Below are 25,397 nucleotides of genomic sequence, written 5' to 3'. Positions count from 1 at the left end.
TATGATTTCAGAATAAACATTATAATGGATACACACATTTCCCCAATTTATGCCCAGTATCTGCATATCTTAAAACATAAAAATACATTCCTTCAATTCTTTTGACATTTTTATAAAGGAATAACAATAAAAATAATAATCAGTAGCAGTAATAATATTGGAGGGGTGTGTCAGATCCCATTAATATCTTCCAATGTGCCTCACTAAGAGGTCCAGATTTTATTTGGGTTGTCCATAGGCCCAGACAGTTGTCCTGAATTGGCCAGGCTACCTTGTCATTAGAGATGGCCATGTCACACTGTTCTTACCAATAAGACAAAAGCCAAAGTTGCTTAAGGATCCCTGGGACAGTTTTGGCTTTCCTCAGGCAAGTGTGCCAGGCACCACTCTGCCTCTTTTCAATTCCTTTTTTTTTCTTGCCTGGGAATTGGATGTAATGCTATAAGTGGAACAGTCGCTTCTGATCATAGGTGTTAAGATAGAAGAAGAAAGCCTCCTGTGAAGACTGGCCAAGTGGAAGGCAGATGGAGCCTAGGATGTGGATGCCACATGGACTGCTGACCTCTGGGCATTTTAAAATATGACAAAAGAATGCTCTATCTAGTTATACCAGTGTAGCTCGGTTTCCACTGCATGCAGCTAAACAGAATCCTGACTTACACATGGTCAGAAATATTAGCATAATACTAAAAAATTTGTATATATGGGGATTGCTCATGTACCTTTAGGGAGATCAGATTAATTCAAATAACAAGGGTCTGCACAGGTGTACCTTAGTGAAGCAGTAGGTGTACTGCCTATTTCTTAATATAATGAACACACTGTCTTGAGAGAACACAAGACTTGAAAAAAAGCAATGTGGTGATACGTAGAAGAAATAATGCCAAATTAATTTGATGTTTTCTATAATAACACGATAGGTCATGACAAAGGAGAAGCTTTAAGGTGAATTATCTGGACGTCGGTGATGTTTTGAGTAACACGTCAGTCTCATCAACATGCCAGAGAGAGTTGGTTAAGGCTTAGTATCACTAAGAACTTAATAGTTACCTCAGCAAGACATTCACCAGAGAAGAAGGTATCAGGTAATAACCACCATGAATTTGCTCCAGAGGAGTTTGTCTTATTTACAAATAAATATGACATTTTAAACACCCAAAATATAAAGATCCTACATAATCTCATAATTAGCATAAGTTAACATACAAAATTCCAATCCATCCATAACTCTGACTTCTCTTCTTTCCTTAAAACCTGTTTTTCCAAATACCAACTGTTCAGCTTTACTTGGCTGTCCTGCAAGTAGCTCAAAATTAAGATGCCCCAGGATTAAACTGTATATCTCCCCTAGCCTCTACATTTTCTCCTCCTGTGTGATTTTAATGGCATCAATATCCATCCAGTCTTCTAAGTCAAAACACTTTGTTAATTGGTTGAATTGTATATTCTCAAAAGACGTGTTGCAGTCCTAACCCTGGTACCTTTGAATATGACCTTATTTGGAAATAGGATCTTGGCAGATGTAATCAAGTTAAGATGAGGCCATTAGTGTGGGTCCTAACCCAGTATAACCAGCACACTTAGAAGAAGAGAAGACAGATGCACAGAGAGAACACCACATAACAAAAGGGCCAGAGATCAGAGTGATGCAGTTACAAGCTGCAAGGATTGCCAGCAACCACCAGACACTAGGAAGAAGCCAGGGAGGATCCCCCGAGAGCTTTCAGAAAGAGCAATGCCCTGCTCATTCTTTGATTTCAGACGTCTAGGCTCCAGAACTGTCAGAGAATAATTCCTGTTGTTTAAACCACCAAGTGTGTGGTACTTTGTTATGACAGCACTAGGAAGCTAATATGCCCTTGAAACAGCTCATATATCCACACCCTGAGCTCTTATATTTGAACTTGCAAGTGAAGCCAGATATTAAATTATTGTAGCTGGGTGAGAGCAGGATATTTTTCCCAGTGACTCTTAGCACAGCTCCTGGAGCATAGTAAGTTGCAATAAATGTTTATTGCATGAATGAATGCGTTTCATGCTTCATTTGCAGCTCATAATGAGGAAGCATTGGTAGAAGTCTGTGTAGTGTGGTGTTAATGTCTGCAGTGTGCCTGAGGGTTGTGCTGCTCCTCAGAAGGAGGCCAGCTTTGAGAGCAGCCATCCATTTGGTGCCTGCATTCTGAGAAGCAGTGACAGGAATCATATGCTCATGGGTACACATGAGATGACAGTAGGTGTTTCTCGATTCTGAGACAGATGGTATCTTCAGAGAAATGCTGAAGTTCAATTGTTTCCTCAGAATTGGTTATTTGACTAAAACCTCTATTTGAACTCATCTCTTTGGTCATTTTCTGGTAAGATGATTAACTATAAAATAATTTGACTTTATTCTGGAGTGTATATTTAATTGTCTACCCGGACAAGGAAACCTGCCTAGCTGAGAGCTGACACTAGAAGAGGACTAAAAATCTCCATAAAATATACTGGGAAAATAGAGTGCTAGTTCATAAAAGAGAGAGTTTGGTGGGTGCAGAGGGAGAGGCAAAGAGGTCATGTTCTTTCCTTTTGTTCAAAATGCAAGTCCTTAAACAGGCAATAGGGGAAATATATCCTCAGCTCTAAAAAATGAAAATGCTATTCTCAGAAACCTGAATTCAAGTAACCTAGGGATGAAGAATTCAGGTTCATTTTCTATGCCAATTAAATCCATCACAGTGGTCACTGGGAACAATGTCGAAAAGGATTCTGAGGTTGGATTCAGATTTAAGCAGAGAGAAATCAGAGAATGTAGCCCAGCACAGGCATTTGTAACAAAATCCCTATGTCTGCCTTTTAGACATTAAAATTGTGAACCACTGGTCTACATCAGCTACCTTTTTCCATTTAATCTGTAGGAAATAGCTATGCACAATGTATGTGTGTGTGACTACCCGATTCCATACTTATCGTAGTTGTTCACTGAGCACTTACTTTTGAACAAGCATTTGTCTACTTATTTACTTGGATTATGTACTCTTTATTTTACAATACTATTTTACAATTCTATTTTACATATAGGTAAACTGGAAAAAAGAGAGGTTTTTGTAGATTGCTCAAGATCATAGAGTTAGTATTAAAGGTAGGATTTGAGGCAAATATTCTACCTTCAGGGGCTGCATTATTAACCAGACTCCAAGGTAGCGGTTAAGACTTGAATGACCTAAATGCATTAGGTCAGGAGTTAGTTTCTTTGGCTCATCAAGCCTCATCAGAAACATGACAATCACTATTTCAAAGACATCTCAAGCATGGAAAAAGAAGAAAGGTACCAAGAGAAACAAGCAGTTCAAGAATCTGGGAACACAAGTGATAGCTGGAAATTATGAGAATTAGAGCAAGGAAGGTTAGCACTGAAGGGTAAGAGCTACTTTAGATAATAAAGAAAATCTGCATTTTTAGTGGTGCAAATTGAAAAACAAAACACAACACAAAAGTCATAACAGAAACATTTTAATATAAAACAGCTGGAGGGAAAGACCTTAGACACAGGGTTTTCACACCTAGCCACAGCTTAATATCTCTGTGGTTTATCTAACAAATTTCCTATAGATCTTGAACCTTCATTATTTCTTAATTCCAGTATATTGTCAATTGAGTTTCAATGAACTCAAGATGACACACTTTGAGGTCCATCACAGAAAATTTCCCGTGAAGAAGGGCAAACTTTCAAAGTCCATAATTTTAAGTCAGTGGCAGTAAGAACATGAACTCTTAGATGATGATAATGATGATAAACCCAATGATAATAACAAAAACTAAATTTTTGGGGGGTTACTAATGTGAACCCTGTGCTAAATGAATTAAAAAGATTAGCTCATATATTCCTTACTACTACTTCTAAGTTGATCCCCAAGCTCCTGTCATTATACTGTGTAGAGCACAGAAATGCAATTGAATAAGAATGCATGTCATGAGAAAGAAACTAATGGTAATCAATAATATTAGAATATTAACACCAAATGGCCTTTAGACAAATCAGTTTACAGAGCATTAAATTTCATACTATTTAGGAAGGGTTTATGGGAAAGGTGGCAGAGTAACTGTATGAGTGGTTAAAATGTATAGCTGTGTACACCAGGGAGACAAATTGGGTATTAGGTCCAATAAAATTGTGTGTTTTGTCTCTCAAATGGACAAGGACAGGGGAAGGGTGGTAGAAATACCACTGAGTTACGAATCACAAGACTCTGCCTTGGAGTGGCTTTATAACTGTGGATAAAGTCACTCCTTGTCTTGTTTCTCAGTTAGGAAATGAAGTGCTAAAGGGAAAGATCTATAAGGATCCCTTTAAAATGATACAACTCAATATACTAAAAAACAGGATTTTGTCAGCAGCTAAGTAGATCCTGTGAGATCAACCACTGGCTTTGGGCCAAGGAAAAACAACCTGGGAAGAAATAATTTCTCCCAAGTTTTTGGTTGACTTAGCTAGAACCTCAAGCTGATTCAGAAGGCAAGAGACTGCCAGGCAACTGGGAATTTACAACTTTAATCTCTGCTAGCAGAAAAATGGTTAACTGAGTTAGTTTCTCTTTCCATATAAACCCCAGATGCCTGATCCTGAAAAGGTGTATGTGGAATTTGATTTTCTACCTTTAAGATGAAATAAGCACACTTTTTGAATTTTGGGAGCATGACTTCTTCCATGTAAAGAATAGAGCTGAAAAATTCCCATCACCTAGTGACGCTGAAGCCATCGTAACGTCATAGTGCAAGGTATCACTCATGTTTGTTGTGATGCTGGTGATAACAAACCTACTGCAAAATCTGTTGAGGAAGAGTGCCTAGCTTATCCATGGGGTGACCCTCCAAAGGTAGAGGTAATTGTTTATGACAATTAGCTTACTGAGTTCCTGTTGAGTGCCAGGCATAATCCCTACCTGTAATTTATTTTCATAACTTTGTGGGAGTGGTGTTATTCTCATTTCCATTTCACAGATGAGGAAAAGTAAGGTACAGAGAGACTTAGTAACATTATAGAGGGCCCATACTCATGTAACTAGTGGCCAGTGTAGATAGGAAAATTCATTGCTGTTCCCTTTCATAATATACTTTCATGCAACCACCATTAACTTTTTAAAGGACTCTTGTATATATGGCTGTGGTCATGATTATTCCATAAAATCTTTTTTTCCAAATCCAGTACAAATTCATGGAAGGCAAGTCTTAATAAGGTTAAGCAGATAGAAGCTATTTGGTAAATATCTGTCAAATACATTCTAACATGACCTGAAGAAAAGAAATGATTTGCAAATGATACCTTAAAACTTTAAAGCAATGCCATAAAAATAATCTGATAATACTCACTTACAGTTATTATATTCCATATTAACAAAAATAAAGTTCAGTACATACCGTGAACTCATCTAGAAATATAGAGGTAAAGGTGAGGAAAAGAGCTTTTAAAGAAGATCCCATTCTCAATCAGTTTACAGTACCATTTGATGCATACCATAATTTATTTAGAAAATTAAAATACAAGTCTAAATAATAAATCCAGGAAGAGGTATAAAATTGTGAGGGGTTCAAAATAAGAAGCGATTACATTCATCTGGGGAGAAATAAGGAAGGATGCAGTGGTAACATTTTGATCACTGTGAGTATTGTTTAAACATTTTACATGTGTTAATGTGTTCATCCATTAAACCCTTACCCAACTATGATTTAGTACCAAAAATTTCACCGATGAAGAATCTGAGGGCTATGCCTTGAAGGATGCATATAGGATTTCGACTGGAGAAGGAAATCCCAAGCAAAGTCATGCAGGTAGAGAGTGTTTATGGCCTAGATGTAAATGGGTTTGGTACAGGTAAAAGATCTACAGGTGAGCACTAGAAGACATAGCTGGTTGAAGCTTTATGTATGGTATATAATTCAGAAGACTTTGGGGACTGTGGATACATCATAGAATTGATATGATTAGGACTGAATCTGAGTGAAATTAATAACATAAGTGGACTAGAGTTGATGAAAAATGAAGGCAGAGGCACCACACCAGTTGGGACTCCACTTGAAATGGTTTAGGCAAGAAGTAGTGAGTGCAAAGGTCAAGGTGATGAAGAGAGGTGGATTCATCATACACAGTAGAAAGAGACTGGTTATGACTTTACAATTGATAACAAACATGCAAATAGGCTGGGAAGACTCAAAGATATCTGGTGCTTTCATATATAAGTAAGATTAAATCTATGATTAAGAATCAGTAAGTAAAACTTTACCAGATGAACCTTCAGGAAACTGATGTGTAAACTCACACACAAAAAACTACCCATCAGTATATACAGTGTTAAAGAGAACTTATGACAACAGAAATCTAAAATTCTGATTCACTTTGTACTAATTAATAACATGAAACACAATGTGTAGAAAGCAATCTTACCTCTTTGGTGCATTCACTATCTGAATCACTGCTAAGTTCCTCAGTATTCATATTTTCCAAATCAGATTCCCCAGGTGCAATTGGCACTGTCACTGTGAGGCTGGGATTATGAATAAATGACTGATAATCACTTTCGTCCATCAAGTATTTGTCCATGCTGCTTCCCAAACCACCAATTTTATCTTTTTCCTTGTAGAAACTGTGATCCTTGCTCATTTCAGCAAGTGTACGGTTAGAGACATAGTTTTCCTTCTTACTATTTATATTTTCTGCTCGTTTTATCTCCCCAGAAATCTTTGGCTTTTTGGAAAATGCTTTTAGAATACATTCACGTAAGGATTGTTTCATGTAATTTACTCCCTTGTTAATTCTGGCCACGGCAATCTGGAGGTTGTTCGCATCAGTATCTTCTTCTATTGCTGTAAGATTGTCTGAACTAAATGAACTCAGTAATAAAGCCAGAAATAGGTTGAGGACCTATATCAGGGTGGGGATGGGGTGTAGACAAATGGGGAGATAGGAAATAAAAAAGAAAATAAGTATGCTTTTCTGAAATATAGGCCGCAATGCAAATCAGCAATGACGATCCCTGCACCTTTTCACACACAGATAAGAACAGGTGAGAGAGGTCTCCATATGCTGGCCCCTGTGAACTTTGGGGAGCAAAGGGTCACCCATAGACATAAAGAATTACCACGGGGAGCAGAAAGGATGGTCCCTTACCACTATCACTATGTCATTTTGAAGTTCATTTCTATAGCCGGTGTTCCTTGGTCAAATTTCCTCTTATAAGCCTAAAAAAGCTCTCCTAACATTCATCTATAATGACTATTTGTTACCTGTGAGACACAGAACAACAATAAAATGATGACTTGTCTATTGTGCTAAAGTCATTCAGGCCAAGATATATGTTCACTTTTTCCAGAAGATAAACATGACTTGTTGCAGCAAATGGAACATACCATACTTACAGAGTTCCTGTAATAAAACATTTTGTCCAAGAATTGTGTCAGCTTGCAAGGTAATGTGACTTTTAGGCATAGAATAAGGTCTTCCCATTGAACTCAATTTATATAAGATAATGGCATAAGGATTGGCTGGCTTAACTGCCAATTGTTTTGGCCCTGGAGGAGGTTACAGCAGAGGTTGGGTCTATTTCTATCTTGCAGCAAACTCCTGTTTGTGAGCAAAACCATGTCTGTTTTTCCTCCCTGAATTAGGAGTCCAGGTGAACTCAACAATGCAAAAAACCAGAAAAAATTTAAAAAAAAGAAAAGGTCCTCTCTCTCCACAAAGCACACTCCAGAGTCATAGAAGAAGCATCTGCTTTATGATAATAGGGGATAACTTGATCACACCTGTCTCAGTACTGGACAGATCATCTAGGCAACAAACCAACAGAGGAACAGTTAATCTGTCAGATGGAGAGAACAAATCTATGGTTATTAGAGAGGGGAGGGGGAAGAAGAAGGGGTTAGGGGAAAAGGGAAGGGAAGGGGTAAGGAGCAGAAGGGGGAAGAGGAAGAGAAAGGAAGATATTGGATAAGGGGCATGAAGAATAAGTATGATTTGTAACAATGAATATGCTAATAAAAGATAAATTTAAAGAATTTCTTTTTCACAGAGAACAGAACATATGAATTATATGTAAACACTTTTATATAGGGGAAAAAAGAGTAATTGAATTACTATTTGATGTATCTACCTCATATTAAAAAACAATCAAAATTAGAACTGAGGAAAAGGCACTCACCCCTTGATTTTAGATTTTGACCATACCTAAAAATTTCTGAGATATAAGTATAAGAGAGCAGGTTAAAAGTGTTCGCGTTGATAAGTCTGTATTAAGAGAAAAATGCTTGGGGTGGGAGGCCTTGGAATCCTAGAAAATAATTTTTATAATCGCTAAGGAATTCTGAAATCATTTATTTTAATTTTGGTCTTTATTGTCAATGAAAAAATGTATTTCACTATGAAATATAAGCTTGTGTATGTCTGTGTTTTAATAGGAATATCGATGAGGACCTGAGGGTTCACCTTACTGCTTTAGTCTCCTTCATCTCTGCAAGTGTTAAAAGACCTCCTTTTCAATAATATGCTTATGTTGGGTAATTTCTTCACTGAGAACAGATACTATAATAAGTTTCTTTCCTTCAGAAATCACAATGACTCTAATATTTTATCATAATGTAATGGATATCACAAATGAAAATAGTCTATTTTGTATTACCTATCTACTACTGCATCAGGCAAAAAAAGAAATATTAATAAAATGTACATTTGTCCTGACAGACTTGTTAGACTTAAGCTGACCAAAACCTTCTGTTTTTCTAAACTTCCCCCAAAACTTATGGTATTTCATCATTTCAATTAATTGGTACTAAAATGACCTAAAGAAGAAATGAGAGAAATTAAAGAGAGATCAGTTTAGCATGTAACTCTAATGCAGAGAACTATATCACAAACATATTTTTTTGTTTCTTCTCAGATTTTAATTCTACATTCTAATTCTTAATTATTCCAGAGTTAGTTATCAACTTTATGAATTATACTTCTGTTTTATTTCGCTTTCATGAATCAATAATGAACAATAATGATTCAGTCATCACTAATTCTACTCATACATGGATTAAACAATTGTCAATATATTCCACTGATTTTTTACTATGAATCTATATTGACTTTTAAGGAAAAACTATTTTCACACCAGTGTCCACGCTCAAATAGCATTATATCTTAACCTCACTGCTAGCACTTATCACTTATTCCTTGTCTGACAGTTTTTGTGGACCACTTTGCTTTGTCCTAATAGATTATAAGCTTCTTGAAGACAGGGAATAGACCACAGGTAATTATTTGTGTGTGTGTCTTCCTACCTAAATAGTATCTAAACAATACCTTCCTTCTTACCTAAACAATACCTAACTACATTTCCTTTCACAAAGAAGGCATTAAAAAATATTGAATGAATAATTTGTTCAGAGCCCAAGGAATCCCCCTTCCTTTGCATACGCCTCAGTGAGTAATAACATTTAAATTACTTGTGATCACTGGCTTAGGTGTGGCATGTTTTTACAACCACACCTTTCATTATTTTACTATTTTATGTCAAAAATTTTGTGAGAAGAAATACACAAACAAAACTTATGATAAGAGCTTATGAATATATAACAAACTCAAGAAGAACAAAAGAAAATGTGTATTGCATTTCCTATTGGAAAGGATTTGTAAGCCTATATAAAACTAGGAAATTTATTTCAGGATGATGAAGAATTAAACAATGGTAATTTATGATGTGCTTTTTCGTGCAGTAAGGGTCTGGAATTTGCATTGCATAATTTACTATGTATATGTTTGGCACGGTGTCATTTAATATGTTATTTGATGAATGTAGATTTCTGTTCTGACCTCTGAGTCATTTTTTATACAGGGGCTGCAAGGACAAGAAGAATTAGCAATTTCTTTTCAAGCCAGTGGAAAGTGAAGGTATCTCACATACGACAACTTCTCGGACACTTGATGAGGAGTTTGGTGCCAACCTGACCAACTGAGAGGAAGCCAACATGGATTTGAAAATTGAATGACTCATGGAAGAGCTTCTTATGCCAATTTTCTCCTGCTTGTAAGCTTAAAAGTTTTCACCAACCAGTATAAGAAACAGAGAAACAGAAAAGAAGTACATGCCAAGAAAACACTAATTGGAAAAACAGGAAGATTGCTATGTAAAAGAGATGCTATAGACAACTGGTTGACGACTCTTTCTGCAAAGGCCAAATAATAAATATTTTAGGCTTTATAGCACATAGAGTACAACATATGGCACCTACTCAACTGTGCCAGTGTAGTGTAAAAACAGCCATAGACAAAAATGTAAGTGAATAAATATGTCCATATTCCAGTAAAACTTTATTTATGGACACTGAAATTTGAATGCACATAATGTGCATGTGTCATGAAACATTATTCTTCTAATTTTTTAATCATTTAAAAATGCAAAAAGCATTATTAGCTCATAGGGACATACAAAAACAGGCATTGAACTGGTTTAGGCCAGTGGGCCATAGTTTGCTGATCCTTGCTAAAGAGGGTAGTGTCATATATGACTGTAAGATGGCGGGACCAGTCCTCTCATTTGCCTCCTTTCATTATAACTTCATTTTTTTATTTCTAATTTAATCATATTATTTACTAGTATTGCTTCATATCTGAACAAACTTTTAAGAGTTGTTAAAAACCACAGATTTAATTCATACAGCTTCACTATCAACATGAGAGAATAAAGTGGAAAGCTTTGCATTAAAATAAACAGGGAGTGATTTTGAAAAATATAAATTTGGGTTATCTGGTCAGGGAAATTAAGAAAATATTTTGTTTTATGTTTTTCCCTGTATTAAAATTATTAGAATTCTACTACAATGTATAATTTTAGATCTAACTAATTGTAAAATTATAAAAGTAACAGATCATATCATCATAAAATAATTTCCATAGAGAATTTTAAATGTTTGAACATCTTGTTACATACCACTAGGTTTCCAATCACCATGACCATCATGTAAACAATAAGGCACATGGCTTGACCAGCGACCTCCATACAGTCCCACATGGTCTCTATCCACTCCCCACACAGCACGCGGAACACAATCAGGAAGGAGTGGAAGAAGTCGGTCATGTGCCAGCGTGGAAGTGTACAGTCATCACTGATCTTGCAGACACATTCTTTGTAGCTCTTACCAAAGAGCTGCATGCCGACCACAGCAAAAATGAAGACAATGATGGCCAAAACCAAGGTGAGGTTACCCAGAGCTCCCACGGAATTGCCAATGATCTTTATCAGCATGTTCAGTGTTGGCCAGGATTTTGCCAACTTGAAGACTCGAAGCTAAAAGTAAATATAAAGCTTAATGTTAATCAGTATGAAAATTTTTTCCATGTTTCCAATCTTGATTTTTGTTCTAAATTTAAGCAAATTTTAAGTCCTATTTTTGACAATTATTATTGTCATAGATTTGGCTGAAATCAATTATTCCTATTTTTCATTTTCATCTATTTTCAATATTCCAGTTATTTTGTTATACTTGTGACAATATAATTACAATGCATATTAAGAAGGAAGTGTGTTATTTTAGTTCAGAATTGCTATAGAAGCCTCTTATCATGGTTCTACTCATGTCTTTTGGAGTTGATGATTTATTCTTCATTCTATTTTCTGTTACTTTTGTAAGTTATTTTCATGCTGACATTGGGATAAAGCCTAACATGTTAAGGAAAAAGGCTGTAAAAAGTCTTTATCCATTTTTATATCTTTGATACCAGACAATAATTGTTTTGGGACAATGATTTGATCTTTAATTATCAAATCCATATAGTTATGAACATATAATGGTTGCAATTCTGTAAATCATAAGCTTCTTCCTGTAAAATAAATTATTGCCCTACCTGGTGAAGAAAATATTTCTATTGCACCAGTGTATACTACAAATTAAAATGGACCATGTCTTAAAGATCCTAAAATTAAAATATTCATGTGATTTTAGCTCTTTGATTCTATTTTTTAATAATAAATAATAATGTAATGCCAAAGAAACATCCCTTTATTATAGAATATAATGGTAAGGTTAGTCTATATTTACCAGTCTGAATGATCGCAAAACTGACAATCCTTCCACTTCTGATAGACAAAGCTCTACTAAACTTAAAGTCACAATAAGGCTGTCAAAAATATTCCAGCCTACTTGAAAATATTCATATGGATCCATGGCAATTAGTTTTAAAACCATTTCAGCGGCAAAGATTCCAGTAAAGACCTAAGTGAGAAATACAATGATTTTCTGTTATTAGAAGGCACAGAATCAACATAATGGTGATAATGACTATTTGCCTAGCATTTACTGCGTCCCAGACAATGTGCTACATACTTTACAAATGGATATTATTACTTCATTTAATCCTATAAACTAGGTATTACTATTCCTATAGCTCTCACACAAGCATCAAAGGGTTAAAAAGCTTTAACTATATTGTCAGTTCTCATCATCTTTAGATAGCATTTTAGAAGAGCATATTAAAGTTCCAGAAAAGTAAAATGTTTGACAAGTAACAGTCCCTCTTTGAAATAAATTTATGTAGGTCAACAAGTTGTTCAGGAAAAAGGTAAAATGGAAACACAGATTGATACTGAAATTTTGAACTAGTCTATTTTCTGGTCTGACTATTCTTAGAATAATATTTAATTGACACAGTGGCAGCTAAGGTAATACTTCCAAAGCTTTGACACAAAAGTGCATTGTAAAACATCATTAATTCATGACACTGTTACCAAAGGACTCAAAAAGGCAACAACGAAAGACTTGTTTATGAAACAGGTACGCTTTGACTCGAAGATTCTGACCGAAGAAAGTTCAAAGGGAAATGTTTAGATCTATAACTGTGGGAGAAAATTTTAAAATAATCCAGCATCAAGAACACCAGCAGAGAGCTCCTGGACTTGGGGTTGTGGTAATAGACTAGAGACAGTGCATCCTTTTTGAGTTCACAGTGATGAAGTCAGCTCAGCAAGAAGGTACTGATTTACATAATCTGGACCTCTACCAACAATTAGCAACTAGACGGTCTTGCCTTTTTCTAAAGATGAATAGAAAGGAGGAAGAATGCTAACTCAGAACACATGGGATACTAACATTCTGACTTGGAATATCTGTAAGGAATTTGGAAGTGAAGATAGACCCAGAAAAAAACTCTTTGGCTTCAAAGATCAATTGATTTGGGATGACATCAAAAGTAAAATGATCTTATATAGACATTCACAAAGACACCCAAAGATATTCATGATAGAGTCATAAGCCAGGATTCTTTAGCCCAGAAATGGAACCTCTGCCTGCTTTACAAACATTGTAGAACTGGCACTTTTTGTTTGCCATGAGGCATCAAGCTATAGTGTGACTAGCACTGCACATTTAAGAGATCACTCTGACATCAATTTTCCTAATTGGAACCTATATCTTCCAGAAACTTGCAGGTCACCTTCTTGCCTGCCCTTCTGTCTTCTGGTCCAGTTCTACCATTTTGGTTTTTCTTTTTTTTTCCTTTTTGTCTTTTTTCGTGTCCGGCAATGGATCACAACCCTCAGTGTCGCGCCCGTACCAGACCGGGACCGGCAACGGGATCGCAACCCTTGGTGTTGGGCCCGCACCTCGCTCAGCCAGTGAGCGGGAACCAGTCTGTATGTGGGATCCGAACCTTTGGCGGGAGCGCCACCACACTCCCAAGCGGCGCACTGTAGCAGTGTGCCACCGGGCCGGCCCCTACCATTTTGGTTTTTCAAAATTACTGTTCTTAAGGGTTGTTTCTGTTGATTCATTGAAAGAGTGATGCTGCTGATAATAATAATGATAGCTTTTATTTGTTGAGTACTTATTGTATGACAGACTAATAAGTAGAAAGTATTTAGTCCTCCCAACAATGTAAGTGAAGGATTATAATCATTATATTATAAATAATTATTGTTCTTATTTTATAATTAAATATTATTATTTTATAAATGATAAAATTAAAGAATACAAAGTTTAAAATATATGTCCAAGGTCATATAACTAGTAAAGAGGCAGAATCAGGATTCAAGGTCTTTGAGACTCCAAAGGCACAGACACTTTACCACTATTATGTCAAAACAATATATTCATAGTTTTTCTGAAAATTTGTGGAGTGTACACTTACAAGGAAGGTACAATGTAATTATAAAATGTACAAGAAAGTATCAAATTTTCAAAGTGTTCCTCGCAAAAGACATGCTGGCAGAAAAAGCCACTAGCAACTTCCGTGATGATGACCCTTTATAGCAATAGTATTGTTATTTGTGGATCTCAACACTATTGCAAAACTATTTAAGAATAGTGTATATTACCAGAAACTTGACTCTGCACACTGATTCATATGGTAAATTCTGTATATGACTTAAAAAAAAAATGAAATGACAATGGTGACAACCAGAGAGAAGCAATAGGTACATAACACACCATAAAAAACTTACCAAATTTCCCACAGCAAGTGCATTTTTGAATTCATTAGTCATTGGGTGGTGCTCCATGGCCATAAATAATGTGTTTAAAACTATGCAAATGGTAATTGCAAGATCTACAAAGGGATCCATTACAATGAAATAAATAAGCTTTTTGAATTTAATCCAAAATGGAGAGCAATTCCAGATTAAGAATGTATGTGCAAATTTGTACCACCAAGGTGGACATTTTTGTCTGGATTCTTCAAGCTCTAGCAGAAAAAAAAACAAGAGAACAAGAAGTCAACCATTTGTACATTTTATTCCTAACCAGATACAAATATTGTATCTAATACAATAATTAATTGCAGTGCACTCTAATATTGAAAACAGTCTTGTGGTTTACACATTGTTTCAATTAAAGCATAGCATATTACATAAAAGTCTTATATAGGCTGCCTGATAAGCCCAGTTGGTTAGGGCATGGTGCCGATTATACTGACCAGTTGCCAAAAAAATGTCTTGTATCACAAGTTTGCTGACTATATCGAGTATAAATAAGGGGAAATCAGTGAAATTAATGACTAAGAGCAGATACATGGGCATCGCAGAAAAATTGCACCTAGTGTGTGATGTTAAACAGGAGAACTAATGTTTTCCTTATGGAGAAATGTATATTTTTCACCAACATACATACTTTTTCCCCATCCTTTAATCCCATGATGACAATAAGATAATTTTATTCTATCCAGAGAAAGCTCTTGCTAGTTCACGGGTGAAAACAATCCCAGAACCAAGAGACTAGAAATAATTTATAAAGGGACTCATGCAATAGACATTTCCGACCATTAGCCCATTTACTTCTCACTGTAAATTTAGGGGGTGGGTGAAGACTTTGGGCCCATGAGTGGAGTGGTGTGGGGAGTGAGATGTTGGCCTGTGGACAGGTGGGACCTGGGGCATATTATGATATTATGGGGAGAGAGGGTGGGAGTGAGCACATTTTTAGAAGTTAGCACCCTTTGACTCTGTTTATTAAAAGAGAGAAATTTGGAGACACTAGGTAGTTTCTGGGGTTATATAATGAGAAAATCATACAGCACTGGGTTAACCTAGCTTTCTTCATCAATTACCATTAGGTTCTTTATCTTTGCAAGGTTGTTATCACTCAATGCCTGTTTTTTGGTTGGTGTGTTGTTTTGGCAACTGGCTGGTCCAGGGATCCTAACTCTTGACTTTATCAACACCTCACTCTAGCCAGCTGAGCCAACCAGCCAGCCCCCCAATGCCTGTTTTTAATCACAAATAACTTTATCCATTTTTAAACACATAAAAGTGATTCCATCAGTATCCATTGGTCATCTTTACTGTTGCTTAATGCCATTTTATATTCTTTGAATTTTTCCTAAGAACTTCATGTGTCTATTTTATGTACCAGGATTTATATAAATTTTATTTTATTACACACCTTCCATAGTGTTTGTTAATATGCTTGCTCTACTCATTGCTCTTTGCCTGAGATTAGGATCATTCAGCATATCCTCTGAAAGGAGGTAAGAACTGGAACGCCTTTTTTTGCGTATTTGGTTGGTTGTACCCTGAAAAAAAAAGATGATTAATTCAAGTCTTAAGAATACAATTCTAATAAGTTATAGGTACAAAATAAAATCTTGCTTAGGTAGCTGTAGTGAGTAACTAAAAGCAAAAACTGGATTCTAGATTACTGGCTCCAAACTATGTCTCTGCTCCTTCTGGCTGTCTATCATAGAACAGTCACTTAACTCTGTCTCAGTTTCATCATTGGTAAAATGGGGATAGTAGTACAATAATAGTACTTGTCTCCTATTCTTGTATGAGAATTAAATAATTAATACTTAGGAAATAAAAAACAAAATCTGCTGCTGTTATTGTTAAAGTACTATCATCATCTCTCGATCTTTCTGGTTGTCCCAATTTATTCAGATAGTTTTACCATATAAAAGTCCTAAATAAAAACAGCTAAAGTTTTACAGTGGTGTGTGTGTAAAGGAGCAGAACCTTGGTAATCTTTGAGAAATTTCTTTAATTATTCTTTATTGAGGTGTCAACATTAATGATGGCTCCTGGAATGATTGTTTCTTAATGCCAAGGAAGACCTCATGCACTGAGCTGAGTATATGACAATAAATGACTTGGTTTGAAAAAAACTAGTTAAGACTGATGGGAACTGCAGAGCAACATGGAGAACGCAAGCTCCATCTGAGAACTGACCACTGTTTAGCTCTAAAGATTGTGGCCATGCAGGGATATGAGCTCAAGCATACCAGATATATTAATTTTTATGTGAAAATGTCTTATTTTTAAAACCTGGCAACTAATTCAAGTTTAAAACACTATGCTGGTTCAGCAGGCCAACAATACCCACACACACAAACACTAACATATATACACAAAAACAACTATACAACTCTACTTTTATTATTTATCTCTTTGCTTGTGTGTGGTATGTGTTGTATATTTTACAAACATATATATATATATATATTTATATATGTCAGCGTACATCAAAAAGTTCATGGAAATATTTATATTATCTTTTTTTTTTTTGGCACTGGCCAGTATGAAATCTGAACCCTTGACTGTTGTTATAAAACAGCGCTCTGATCATATTATCTTTTACTTCTATTTTTACACAAACTTTTTGAAATACCCTTATATAAATATATCGTTCTAGAGTTGTAAAGTTATATAGTTGTATAGGTACAGCTATATATGTATGTGTATCAAAAGAGACATACAGGCATAAATATAGGCATGTGTGTATATATGAGTATGTGCACAGATGCACACACATAGTTGCAGATCACTTTTTCTTCTTTTTTTTGCCTTTACTAAGTAACTGAAAAGCAGGTGAATTTTAATAGAGATCTCTCTATAACCATGTTTCCTCTGCTACAGTCTCTAATTTACTGACTTACCAAAACATTTTTCCCCAAGTCAAGCAAGAATTTGTTTGATAAAACAAATCCTTTTGTATGTAGACAGTTTCAGGTGTAGAGATCATATTATTTGTTATGCAATATTTTCATCTAAACTATATATAATGCCAGACTTTTATGTTTATTGCATTTCTACTGAATCTTTAAAGGATCCAGTAATTCCTCCAGTTTCATAGTTTTAGTTTTAGGATTTATTACGGTATTGGTAAATTTCTGTGGTAAATTAAATTCTTAAACAAAAACACTTCACTTAAAAATATGAAATAATCTCCAGACCTGATATAACTTATGTAATATTTTACGAGTTACACACATCATTGAAAAAAAAACACAGCAAAGTCTGAGTCCATAAAAACTTAACATGCTCATTTGATAAGAAAAAATACCTTGACAGAAGGGCTTAAGCTGTATCATGCAAACAGCCGTCACACGTTACCTAAAAGCACATGCATTCATTCAAACTGAAATATGTGTGGCCATGGCTTTGATGGAACTTTATTCTCACTTGAAATATTACATTGCCTGCAAATATGAATAAATGATCATGCAGTATGGGTTGGAAGCTTGTTGGGTTAGTCCAAGCTTTTGCTGATATTGAGTAATGCAGCATAACATAGTGAATGGGCTAGAGAGGTATCCTGGAAACTCCAGGAACTGGAAAGATCTCACTCTCAAACATAATCAGATTCTCAGTGACTCCTAAACTCTTAGAATTGTTTTGGAATGGTTGTTTTGTTTTTGTTTTTATGTTTGTTTGTTACTACCAGTGTATGTGGTTTGGATATCTTGTTTATATTTATAGACTCCAGACCAAAAAAAAATGTAAATGAAAACAGTATGTTCCATTACATAGTAAAACTAAATAGTATAGCCAATCTAAGTTATTTCCAAGGTCAGAAGCCTACTATAGATTAAAGAGATGGCAGAATGTGGTGGTAAAAACAGCAAACTCCAAAACAGAGGGTGTCTGTGTGAATTTTAGAGCTACCATTTATTAGCTGAGTGAACTTAGGCAAATCACTTTATTTCCATTGCCTCAATTTCTCATTTGTAAAACAGAGATTATAATACATCACCTCATAGGGTTGTTGTAAATACTAAACATATGTTTGCTGTTGTCAGTTTATTATTACTATCATTATTACTAACAACTCAAATAAGATCTCTTGTGGGAAGGTATATATTGAGTAGTGACCTGAAAAAAATAGCAGTAGGTGGCAAATAATCCAAATTGATTTAGAGGAATGCTGATCTTATACCTCCTACCACATAAAATCAGCATTGTCAAAGCATTTTCTGTGCTGCTATACATGTTTTATGAATTGTTCTCTAAAGAGATGATTTAGAATCTTGTTATAAAATCAATAGAGTACTTTTTTCCAAAAATGGGATTTTAAATATCTTTGTAGTAGATGCCTACCAATACACAGTATGAGGATTTTCTTTATTGAGTTAAAGATGTATTTCTACAGAAAAAGTACTGCAAAATGCAGAGCCATTCACAGGACCAGAGGGAAAGCCCTCCAGCAGAGAGACTGATGCAGGAACAAGGGCCCAGCCATGCCTGAGCTATGTAAAACGTCCTTACGCTGTCGTCAGAAGTTGCCTTATCTATTATCACCTCTGGCAGAAGCTGTCCATTGGGGAGCATGAGGGCTGAGGGTCCATCAACCAGGGAGACCACACCGTTGCAGTCCACGGCACTGTGCATCTTCCCGTTCACTGGCAGCATTGGGGGGGACCTACTGGCTTGGCTGATGTTACTGCTGCGCCGCTCTCGGGGTCTGTGGGGCACGAACAGTGAGCCCCTCCTGCTCTCATTGTCTCCGAAAATGCTGTGCTCATCGTCGGCAAATTCAGTCTCGGATCCTATATCTTTTCCACGACCCTTGAAACTAAAAAGACTTGTTCTGCTGCTGCGCCTTGCAGAAAACAAGGAGCCACGAATGCTGAGTGGTGACTGCAGAAAAAATAAAAGGTGACATGAATCTGCTGAAGCGCTTGCAAATGGAAGTGCACTTATACCACGGAACCCACTGGCCTGAGGGCGGGTGGTTCTGCACTGGTGTAAAAGAAACAGATTTAAAAACAAAGGAATTCAGTGAGAAGACAAATACTTCCAAATAAGGGATGAAATGATCTGAAGAATTCATTCTTTCAGGACTGCTAAATCATTTGTTTTATACTGCTCTGTACTATTCTAGCCTAGAGTGAACTCTCCATTCTTTTTAGACCGTTCATTTTGTTCTACAGAATATATCACTTAAGAAAAGAATTTAGTATTGATACCTGTTATCATATATCATATCACATCTTTTCATATGTCAATCCCTAAGTTCTACAAGCAATGGAACCTTTCTTAAGGTCAAAAACCATGCTGTATGCTGTATGCTTTTTTGCATTGTGCTGCTCGCAACTCCATCTTACATAGGGAGAGCTTGGTTAAGGTGTGCTAAAAGACACTTTTTAAAACCAGTGAGTTTATAAAGTCATAAAATATTAGAACTTGAAAAAGAAGCTGCCAAATACCAAAGAGGGGGGAAAAGTCATACTTAAATGACTCATGTCCAGGATAAACTGATTCCATAAACCAAACTGAATGCAGCCTTAGTTCTTTCTGCGTAAGGGACAAAGTGGCAGGCACTGTGAACAATGGAAAATGAGTATGACAAAGTCTTTGCTTGACAGGGCTTGTCACATTTCCTTTTATTGATACCATGTGTGTTCAAGTTCTGTCTCACCACCTAAACTGTGAAATCTTTGAGAGCAGGGACTTTATCTTTTATTTCTGTGTATATCTGGCAGAGTCTGGCAGACTTAATAAATAGTAGAAGCTGGAAATTTTAAATGCAGGCAAAGATGAGAAGGATCGAAATTCTAAGCGGGCACCAAAGAGCAGATCAGGAGAAGTGGAGAGGATCGAGGAAAATTTGTGAGATGGAGGCACCTGGTCTAATGGGCGAAAAATGCATGGTGCTCTGACAGGAGGAAATGGAAGAAAATGATTTAATTTAGAGAATGTTGTGTGTACTAAGTAATAAAGGTATGAAAGTACAGGGCCCATAGGTGAGAGTGAGTACTCCAGTTTGGTAAACTGAGGGTACATGAAGGAAGAGAAAGTGGGGAGGATGAAGCTGAAGCCAGTTTGCAGCATGGATAAGATATGGATATGGATCTTGTTCCGTAGTCAGTGGTTATTCAACAGAGGTTCGTTCGTTTGTTTGTTTGTTTGTCTTAAACTGGGCAGAGGGACGACTAGATCTTTGTTTCAGAGAAAAAGGTTTGGGGAGTTGTGTGATGGGAAACAGGGAAGTGTTAAGGAGAATAAAAGCAATGGCTCATGTTGGGGGTTTGTAAAGAACTTAGGCAGGGAAGTCTGAGATAGGGAGGTTTTGGTGGAAAAAGAAAGATAAACTCCACACAAGCAGAATTAACAGACTCTGAGACTACATGTTAGTAGCTGATGCGGTTGGGGGTGGAGGATGTCAGAGGCATCTCCAGAGCTCCAAATTGGGTGACATATTTGGATGATACCATTACCTATAGTGGTGAAGAAAGAAGAGAAACTGGTCTAAGATTACTTTTTAACCCATGAGGCATTAAAAAATACAGACTAAATACAAATACATATAAAAGTTAATCTACTGTATAAACAGTCTATTCATTTATACAAAGGTTCTCAAAAATATTTTTGTTTTGAAAATTTGTCTATTTAGAGAAGATATGACAATTTGGAAACTATGAGTTCCTCCAAAAATGACTAAACTTAAGTGGAGAACTACATACACCTGTCTTCTTTCCCCAAATCCCCAGCAATAGATAGGATTTTGCCTAAAACTATACCAATGAAGTCACTCACCCCCATCCTCTCCTGAGGCCCCTTACTCCAGAATAAAACACTTTGCTCTCTATCTTGTCTGATGAAAGGCATTTGACAGTTATGGTGGTACCTGATTAGGGGTAGACAATCTCTTTTCACGTGCTCGCCCATGCCCTTCAACACCAAGGTAGAAACTTTTTCTCCTGATGCTCTCCTCTGATTCCGATTTGGACAATTTCTCATCATCACCCTTTTCTTCCCCACTGGAGAGCTTCTTTTGATTCTTTTTCTTCCTTCTGTTTCTTCTTTCTTTTGCACTTTTTGAGCTCAGTTTGGATGTTTCAGAAGAACTCTCTGAGACGCCCATGATTCTGCTCCTCCCAATACTTGTATGTTCAGCTACCGCCACGGCTATTGCCTGTTGGGCCAAGACATTACACATACGTGAGTCATTTCCAAATTCTGGGAAACCCTGCTATAGGGCACCTCTCTCTCTTCAATTTAGTTACACAGCTCATATAATCATGTCCCTGTACATGAAGTGATACAGTGTTCTTTGCACTATGACCAGAAGGCTTGCAAAGCACAAATTTGCTGCTTCTCCCATGTTGTAATAAAGCTCCATTGTAGTTTGAAATTAAACTATTACATGTTATTAATTTGTTTATAGTAAGGCAAATTTAAGTATTATATGTTAAAGTTTTGCTAGATAATCCTGGATCATAAAACTCACATAAACCATATAATAGGATAATTTGTATGTCAGGTAATTAACTCAATATTATCAATACAATCAGGCACTCTATAGTTTAATGAAGATTGAGTTATCTGAAAACTAAAATAAATGATTGAAAAATAATATATCAAGAAAATGGTAAGTCAATAATTATTATTATCCTGAAAGAAACTTTAAGAGGTTCCCCTGGTAGTACTTAAAATAACCTAGTACCATGAAAAGACTCATATTATCTTTTAATTCCATTTTTCCACAAATATTTTGAAGTATCCTTGTGCACCCCCAAAAATAATTGGTGTTAATATTTCTTCTAGGATTTATATATATGTATAACTTTTAAATTGTGATTGTATCCTACTATTTAATCAATCATTATTTTAACAGGTTTTTACTCATGACATAATTTTCTTATAACATTTAGTTTTATGGCTGAATAATACTCTAAGATAAACATATCATAATTCTCTTAGATGTTTTCTAATTTTTCAAAATTTAAATGCTTTCTTAATTTCAATATTCTTAAGATGTCACACCGAACATCTTTGTGCATCAAAATTTCTCTTCATTAGAGATTTTACTCTCCCATAATACATTAGATTCCTTGAAGAGATTTAACTAGGTCAAACCATCTAACAAATTTTAAGATTCTTGCAGTATATTTGAAATTACGTTTCTTTTAGTACAAGTCTTTTCAAGCTTTTCCATTGAAGTACCCCTTTGGAGAGTTTGGAGAGAGGATTAAGGAGGAATTCTCAAGAATCTGTGATTTAGCCTAAAGTGGCTACAACCATAAATATGACTTTCTTAACATCTCATGTTTATCTTTAAAATCCTTGCAACATTAACAAAAATTGATGCACAATTTGCTGTCTACCACATATAGTATGTTAACTTTAGCATTAACATAATTTTCTATAAACCTAAAGTATCTGTTAACTTTAGCATTAAACTAATTTTCTATAAACCTTTGTGTTACTATGGAGAAATATTATCATATATATTTTGGGACTTTGCATACACTTGTGTGTAACAGTTTAAGGAAGAACAGTCTTAGAACATCTTTCATGCAGTAGTGAGTTGATTATGGGGAAGGAGTCAAATCTAGCTCAGTCAAGAACTGGTTTCTTAACTCACACTACAAATAGGGATGCAGTATATACACAAAAATTCATTAAGGAAAATCTACCTGGGGAAGGCTGAGCACATACCTTCTTACCTATTGCATTTCCACTTCAAGAAAGAACTTAAAAACAGATAAAAATACCTCAGCTTCTTCTTGCTCTTTTTTAAGTTGTTCTAACATCTGTTGGAATTCTAACTCCTTCTGTCTAGCTTCTTCAATGTTTGCCTGGTTCTGTTCTTCATAGGCCATGGCAACCACAGCCAAGATCAAGTTAATTAGGTAAAAGGAGCCCAGGAAAATCACCACAACAAAGAAGATCATGTAGGTTTTGCCAGCAGCACGTAGCGTCTAGAGAAAAATGAAAATTGTTATTTCAGTAATACAAAGGTTTTCTTTAGTAAATTATTTCAACTTAAATGGTATATGAGTCATGGGTAACTTTGGCAATTTTGTATAATTTCATGTTATCAAAAAGTATGAAGGAATGAAATTATATCTTCATGGAAAATCAGTATTAAAATAAACACATTTTTATTACAAAGGATTTCACAATCTAATAAACCTGTACTAAAGTTAGGTATGATTCTTGATTGTTATTAAGTATAATAATAAAAAAATCCTGCATTTTTCTTCCCCACAGTATGAAAGTTACTCATCAAACTTGCTCCTTTGCTCACTTTCAAATTTTAGAAACAGTTAATATCTATAGCTCCTTTTACTGTTAAAATTCTATCTTTCTTTAAAATGAAGTTCATGGTAGAGTTTAATGTTACACAAGGCAAATAGCCTTACTGAATGAATTTATCTATTCATTTCATATTTATTTATTTATTTCGGCAGCTGGCTGGTTCAGGGATCAAACCCTAGACCTTGGTGTTATGTGCATCATACTCTAACCAACTGAGCTAACTGGCCAGGACTGATAAATATTTCTTTTTTCCTAACATTTTTATTAATAATTTAAAAATGCAACATACTTTTATCATACATTTCATTTTTAAATTAACTCAAAATAGTACAAATGGACATTAAAGGAAAAATAAATCTCTTTCTCCAACCTACGATGCTTAGTTACTCAATTCCCTTTTTTATCAGTTATTGTTGTTACTAATTTCTTCCCTTGGATAAACTCTGCATAATGAAATTGTTAGGTCAATGGGAATGTTCATTTTAATTTTTATATAAATTCCCATGTTCCTCTCCAGTATTTACCAGCAATGAGAAAGCCTGCTTCCCTATACTTCAGTCAGACAATGTCTCTCTTTTGATCTGTTTTTTAAACTTTTTCATCATTGTCACTCTGAAAAGTGAAAAATTATATGTTACTATTGTTTTAATTTGCATTTCTTTCTTTTTTCTTTTTTTTTTGTCTTTTTCCGTGTCCGGCAACGGATCGCAACCCTCAGTGTCGCCCCCGTACCGGACCGGGACCGGCAATGGGATCGCAGCCCTCGGTGTTGCTCCCGCGCCTCGCTCAGCCAGTGAGCGGGAACCGGTCTGTATGTGGGATCCGAACCCTCGGCGGGAGCGCCGCCGTGCTTCCCAAGCGGCGCACTAGTGCGCCACCGGGCCGGCCCTTAATTTGCATTTCTTTAATTTTGAGTAAGGATGACCTCTTTCTGCATATTTAAATATCATTCTCATTCCTTTTTTTTCTGTGAAGTACATTTTTACATAATTTCTATATTCATTTATAATATTCTCAAAAATTAAGTAAATATGAAACAGGCCAAAGAAGAATCTATTGCAATTCTGAGAAAAGTGATTCATTGTTACTTATAATACAGAATAACTATTTTGGTCTCCTTGTTGGGGTTGAGTGCTAAGAATATACAAATAAATATATAGAGTCACATCCGCAAGATGTTCACATTCACGTTAGAGGAGATGGCATGTGAATGAACAATTCCAGTACAAGACGTCAATGCTATAAAATGAAGAATATGCAGAAGGCTATGGAAATCCAGAGGAGGAAACAATTAATTTGGCAGAGGAAAACATAGGGAAGTGAATTAAGCCTTTAATTTTAAGTAAGAGTTCAAGAATAAAACATGGTGAGCACATGAGCATAGGAGAGCCTGGTGTGTTCAGGACACCCCAAGCACATGTGGAAAGCCATGTGTGTGCAAGAGTGGCTCCAGAGAATATTCCAGTATATCTTCTGCTCTACTCCCAGGAACCCCTGGGATGATATTTTGAGGAAGGGGAAAGATCTAGAGATCAAATATGATGAAAAATGATAAGAAAATTATTTATGATTGAAGAATTACCCACTCTAACAGTGCTGGGAGTAAAACATTTCTAATTTTAGTAATAAGACAATAGA

At 35.7% G+C, this 25,397-nt stretch overlaps 1 protein-coding gene across 3 annotated transcripts in view; it reads right to left on the bottom strand.

Moving 5' to 3' along the window:
- SCN9A (sodium channel, voltage-gated, type IX, alpha subunit) overlaps positions 1–25,397 on the bottom strand; it is a 94,146-nt gene that overhangs the window by 53,119 nt on the left and 15,630 nt on the right. For 2 of the 3 annotated variants that reach the window (XM_008590150.1, XM_008590151.1), the window contains exons 9-16: positions 23,213–23,419; positions 21,343–21,630; positions 19,014–19,352; positions 15,883–16,012; positions 14,448–14,686; positions 12,052–12,225; positions 10,944–11,300; positions 6,419–6,895 (exon numbers count right to left, since the gene is read on the bottom strand). In XM_008590150.1, coding sequence (XP_008588372.1) covers positions 6,419–6,895; positions 10,944–11,300; positions 12,052–12,225; positions 14,448–14,686; positions 15,883–16,012; positions 19,014–19,352; positions 21,343–21,630; positions 23,213–23,419 — 2,211 coding nt within the window. Of the gene's footprint in view, positions 1–6,418; positions 6,896–10,943; positions 11,301–12,051; positions 12,226–14,447; positions 14,687–15,882; positions 16,013–18,980; positions 19,353–21,342; positions 21,631–23,212; positions 23,420–25,397 lie in introns of all 3 variants that reach the window. The other variant, XM_008590149.1, reaches the window with a different exon arrangement.

The sequence above is a fragment of the Galeopterus variegatus genome, unplaced genomic scaffold (genome assembly GCF_000696425.1).
Source record: "Galeopterus variegatus unplaced genomic scaffold, G_variegatus-3.0.2 Scaffold5873, whole genome shotgun sequence".
Taxonomy (NCBI): Eukaryota; Metazoa; Chordata; class Mammalia; order Dermoptera; family Cynocephalidae; genus Galeopterus; species Galeopterus variegatus.
Note: the sequence above shows the minus strand (reverse complement) of the source record. Positions and strands in the feature narration are given on the sequence as shown.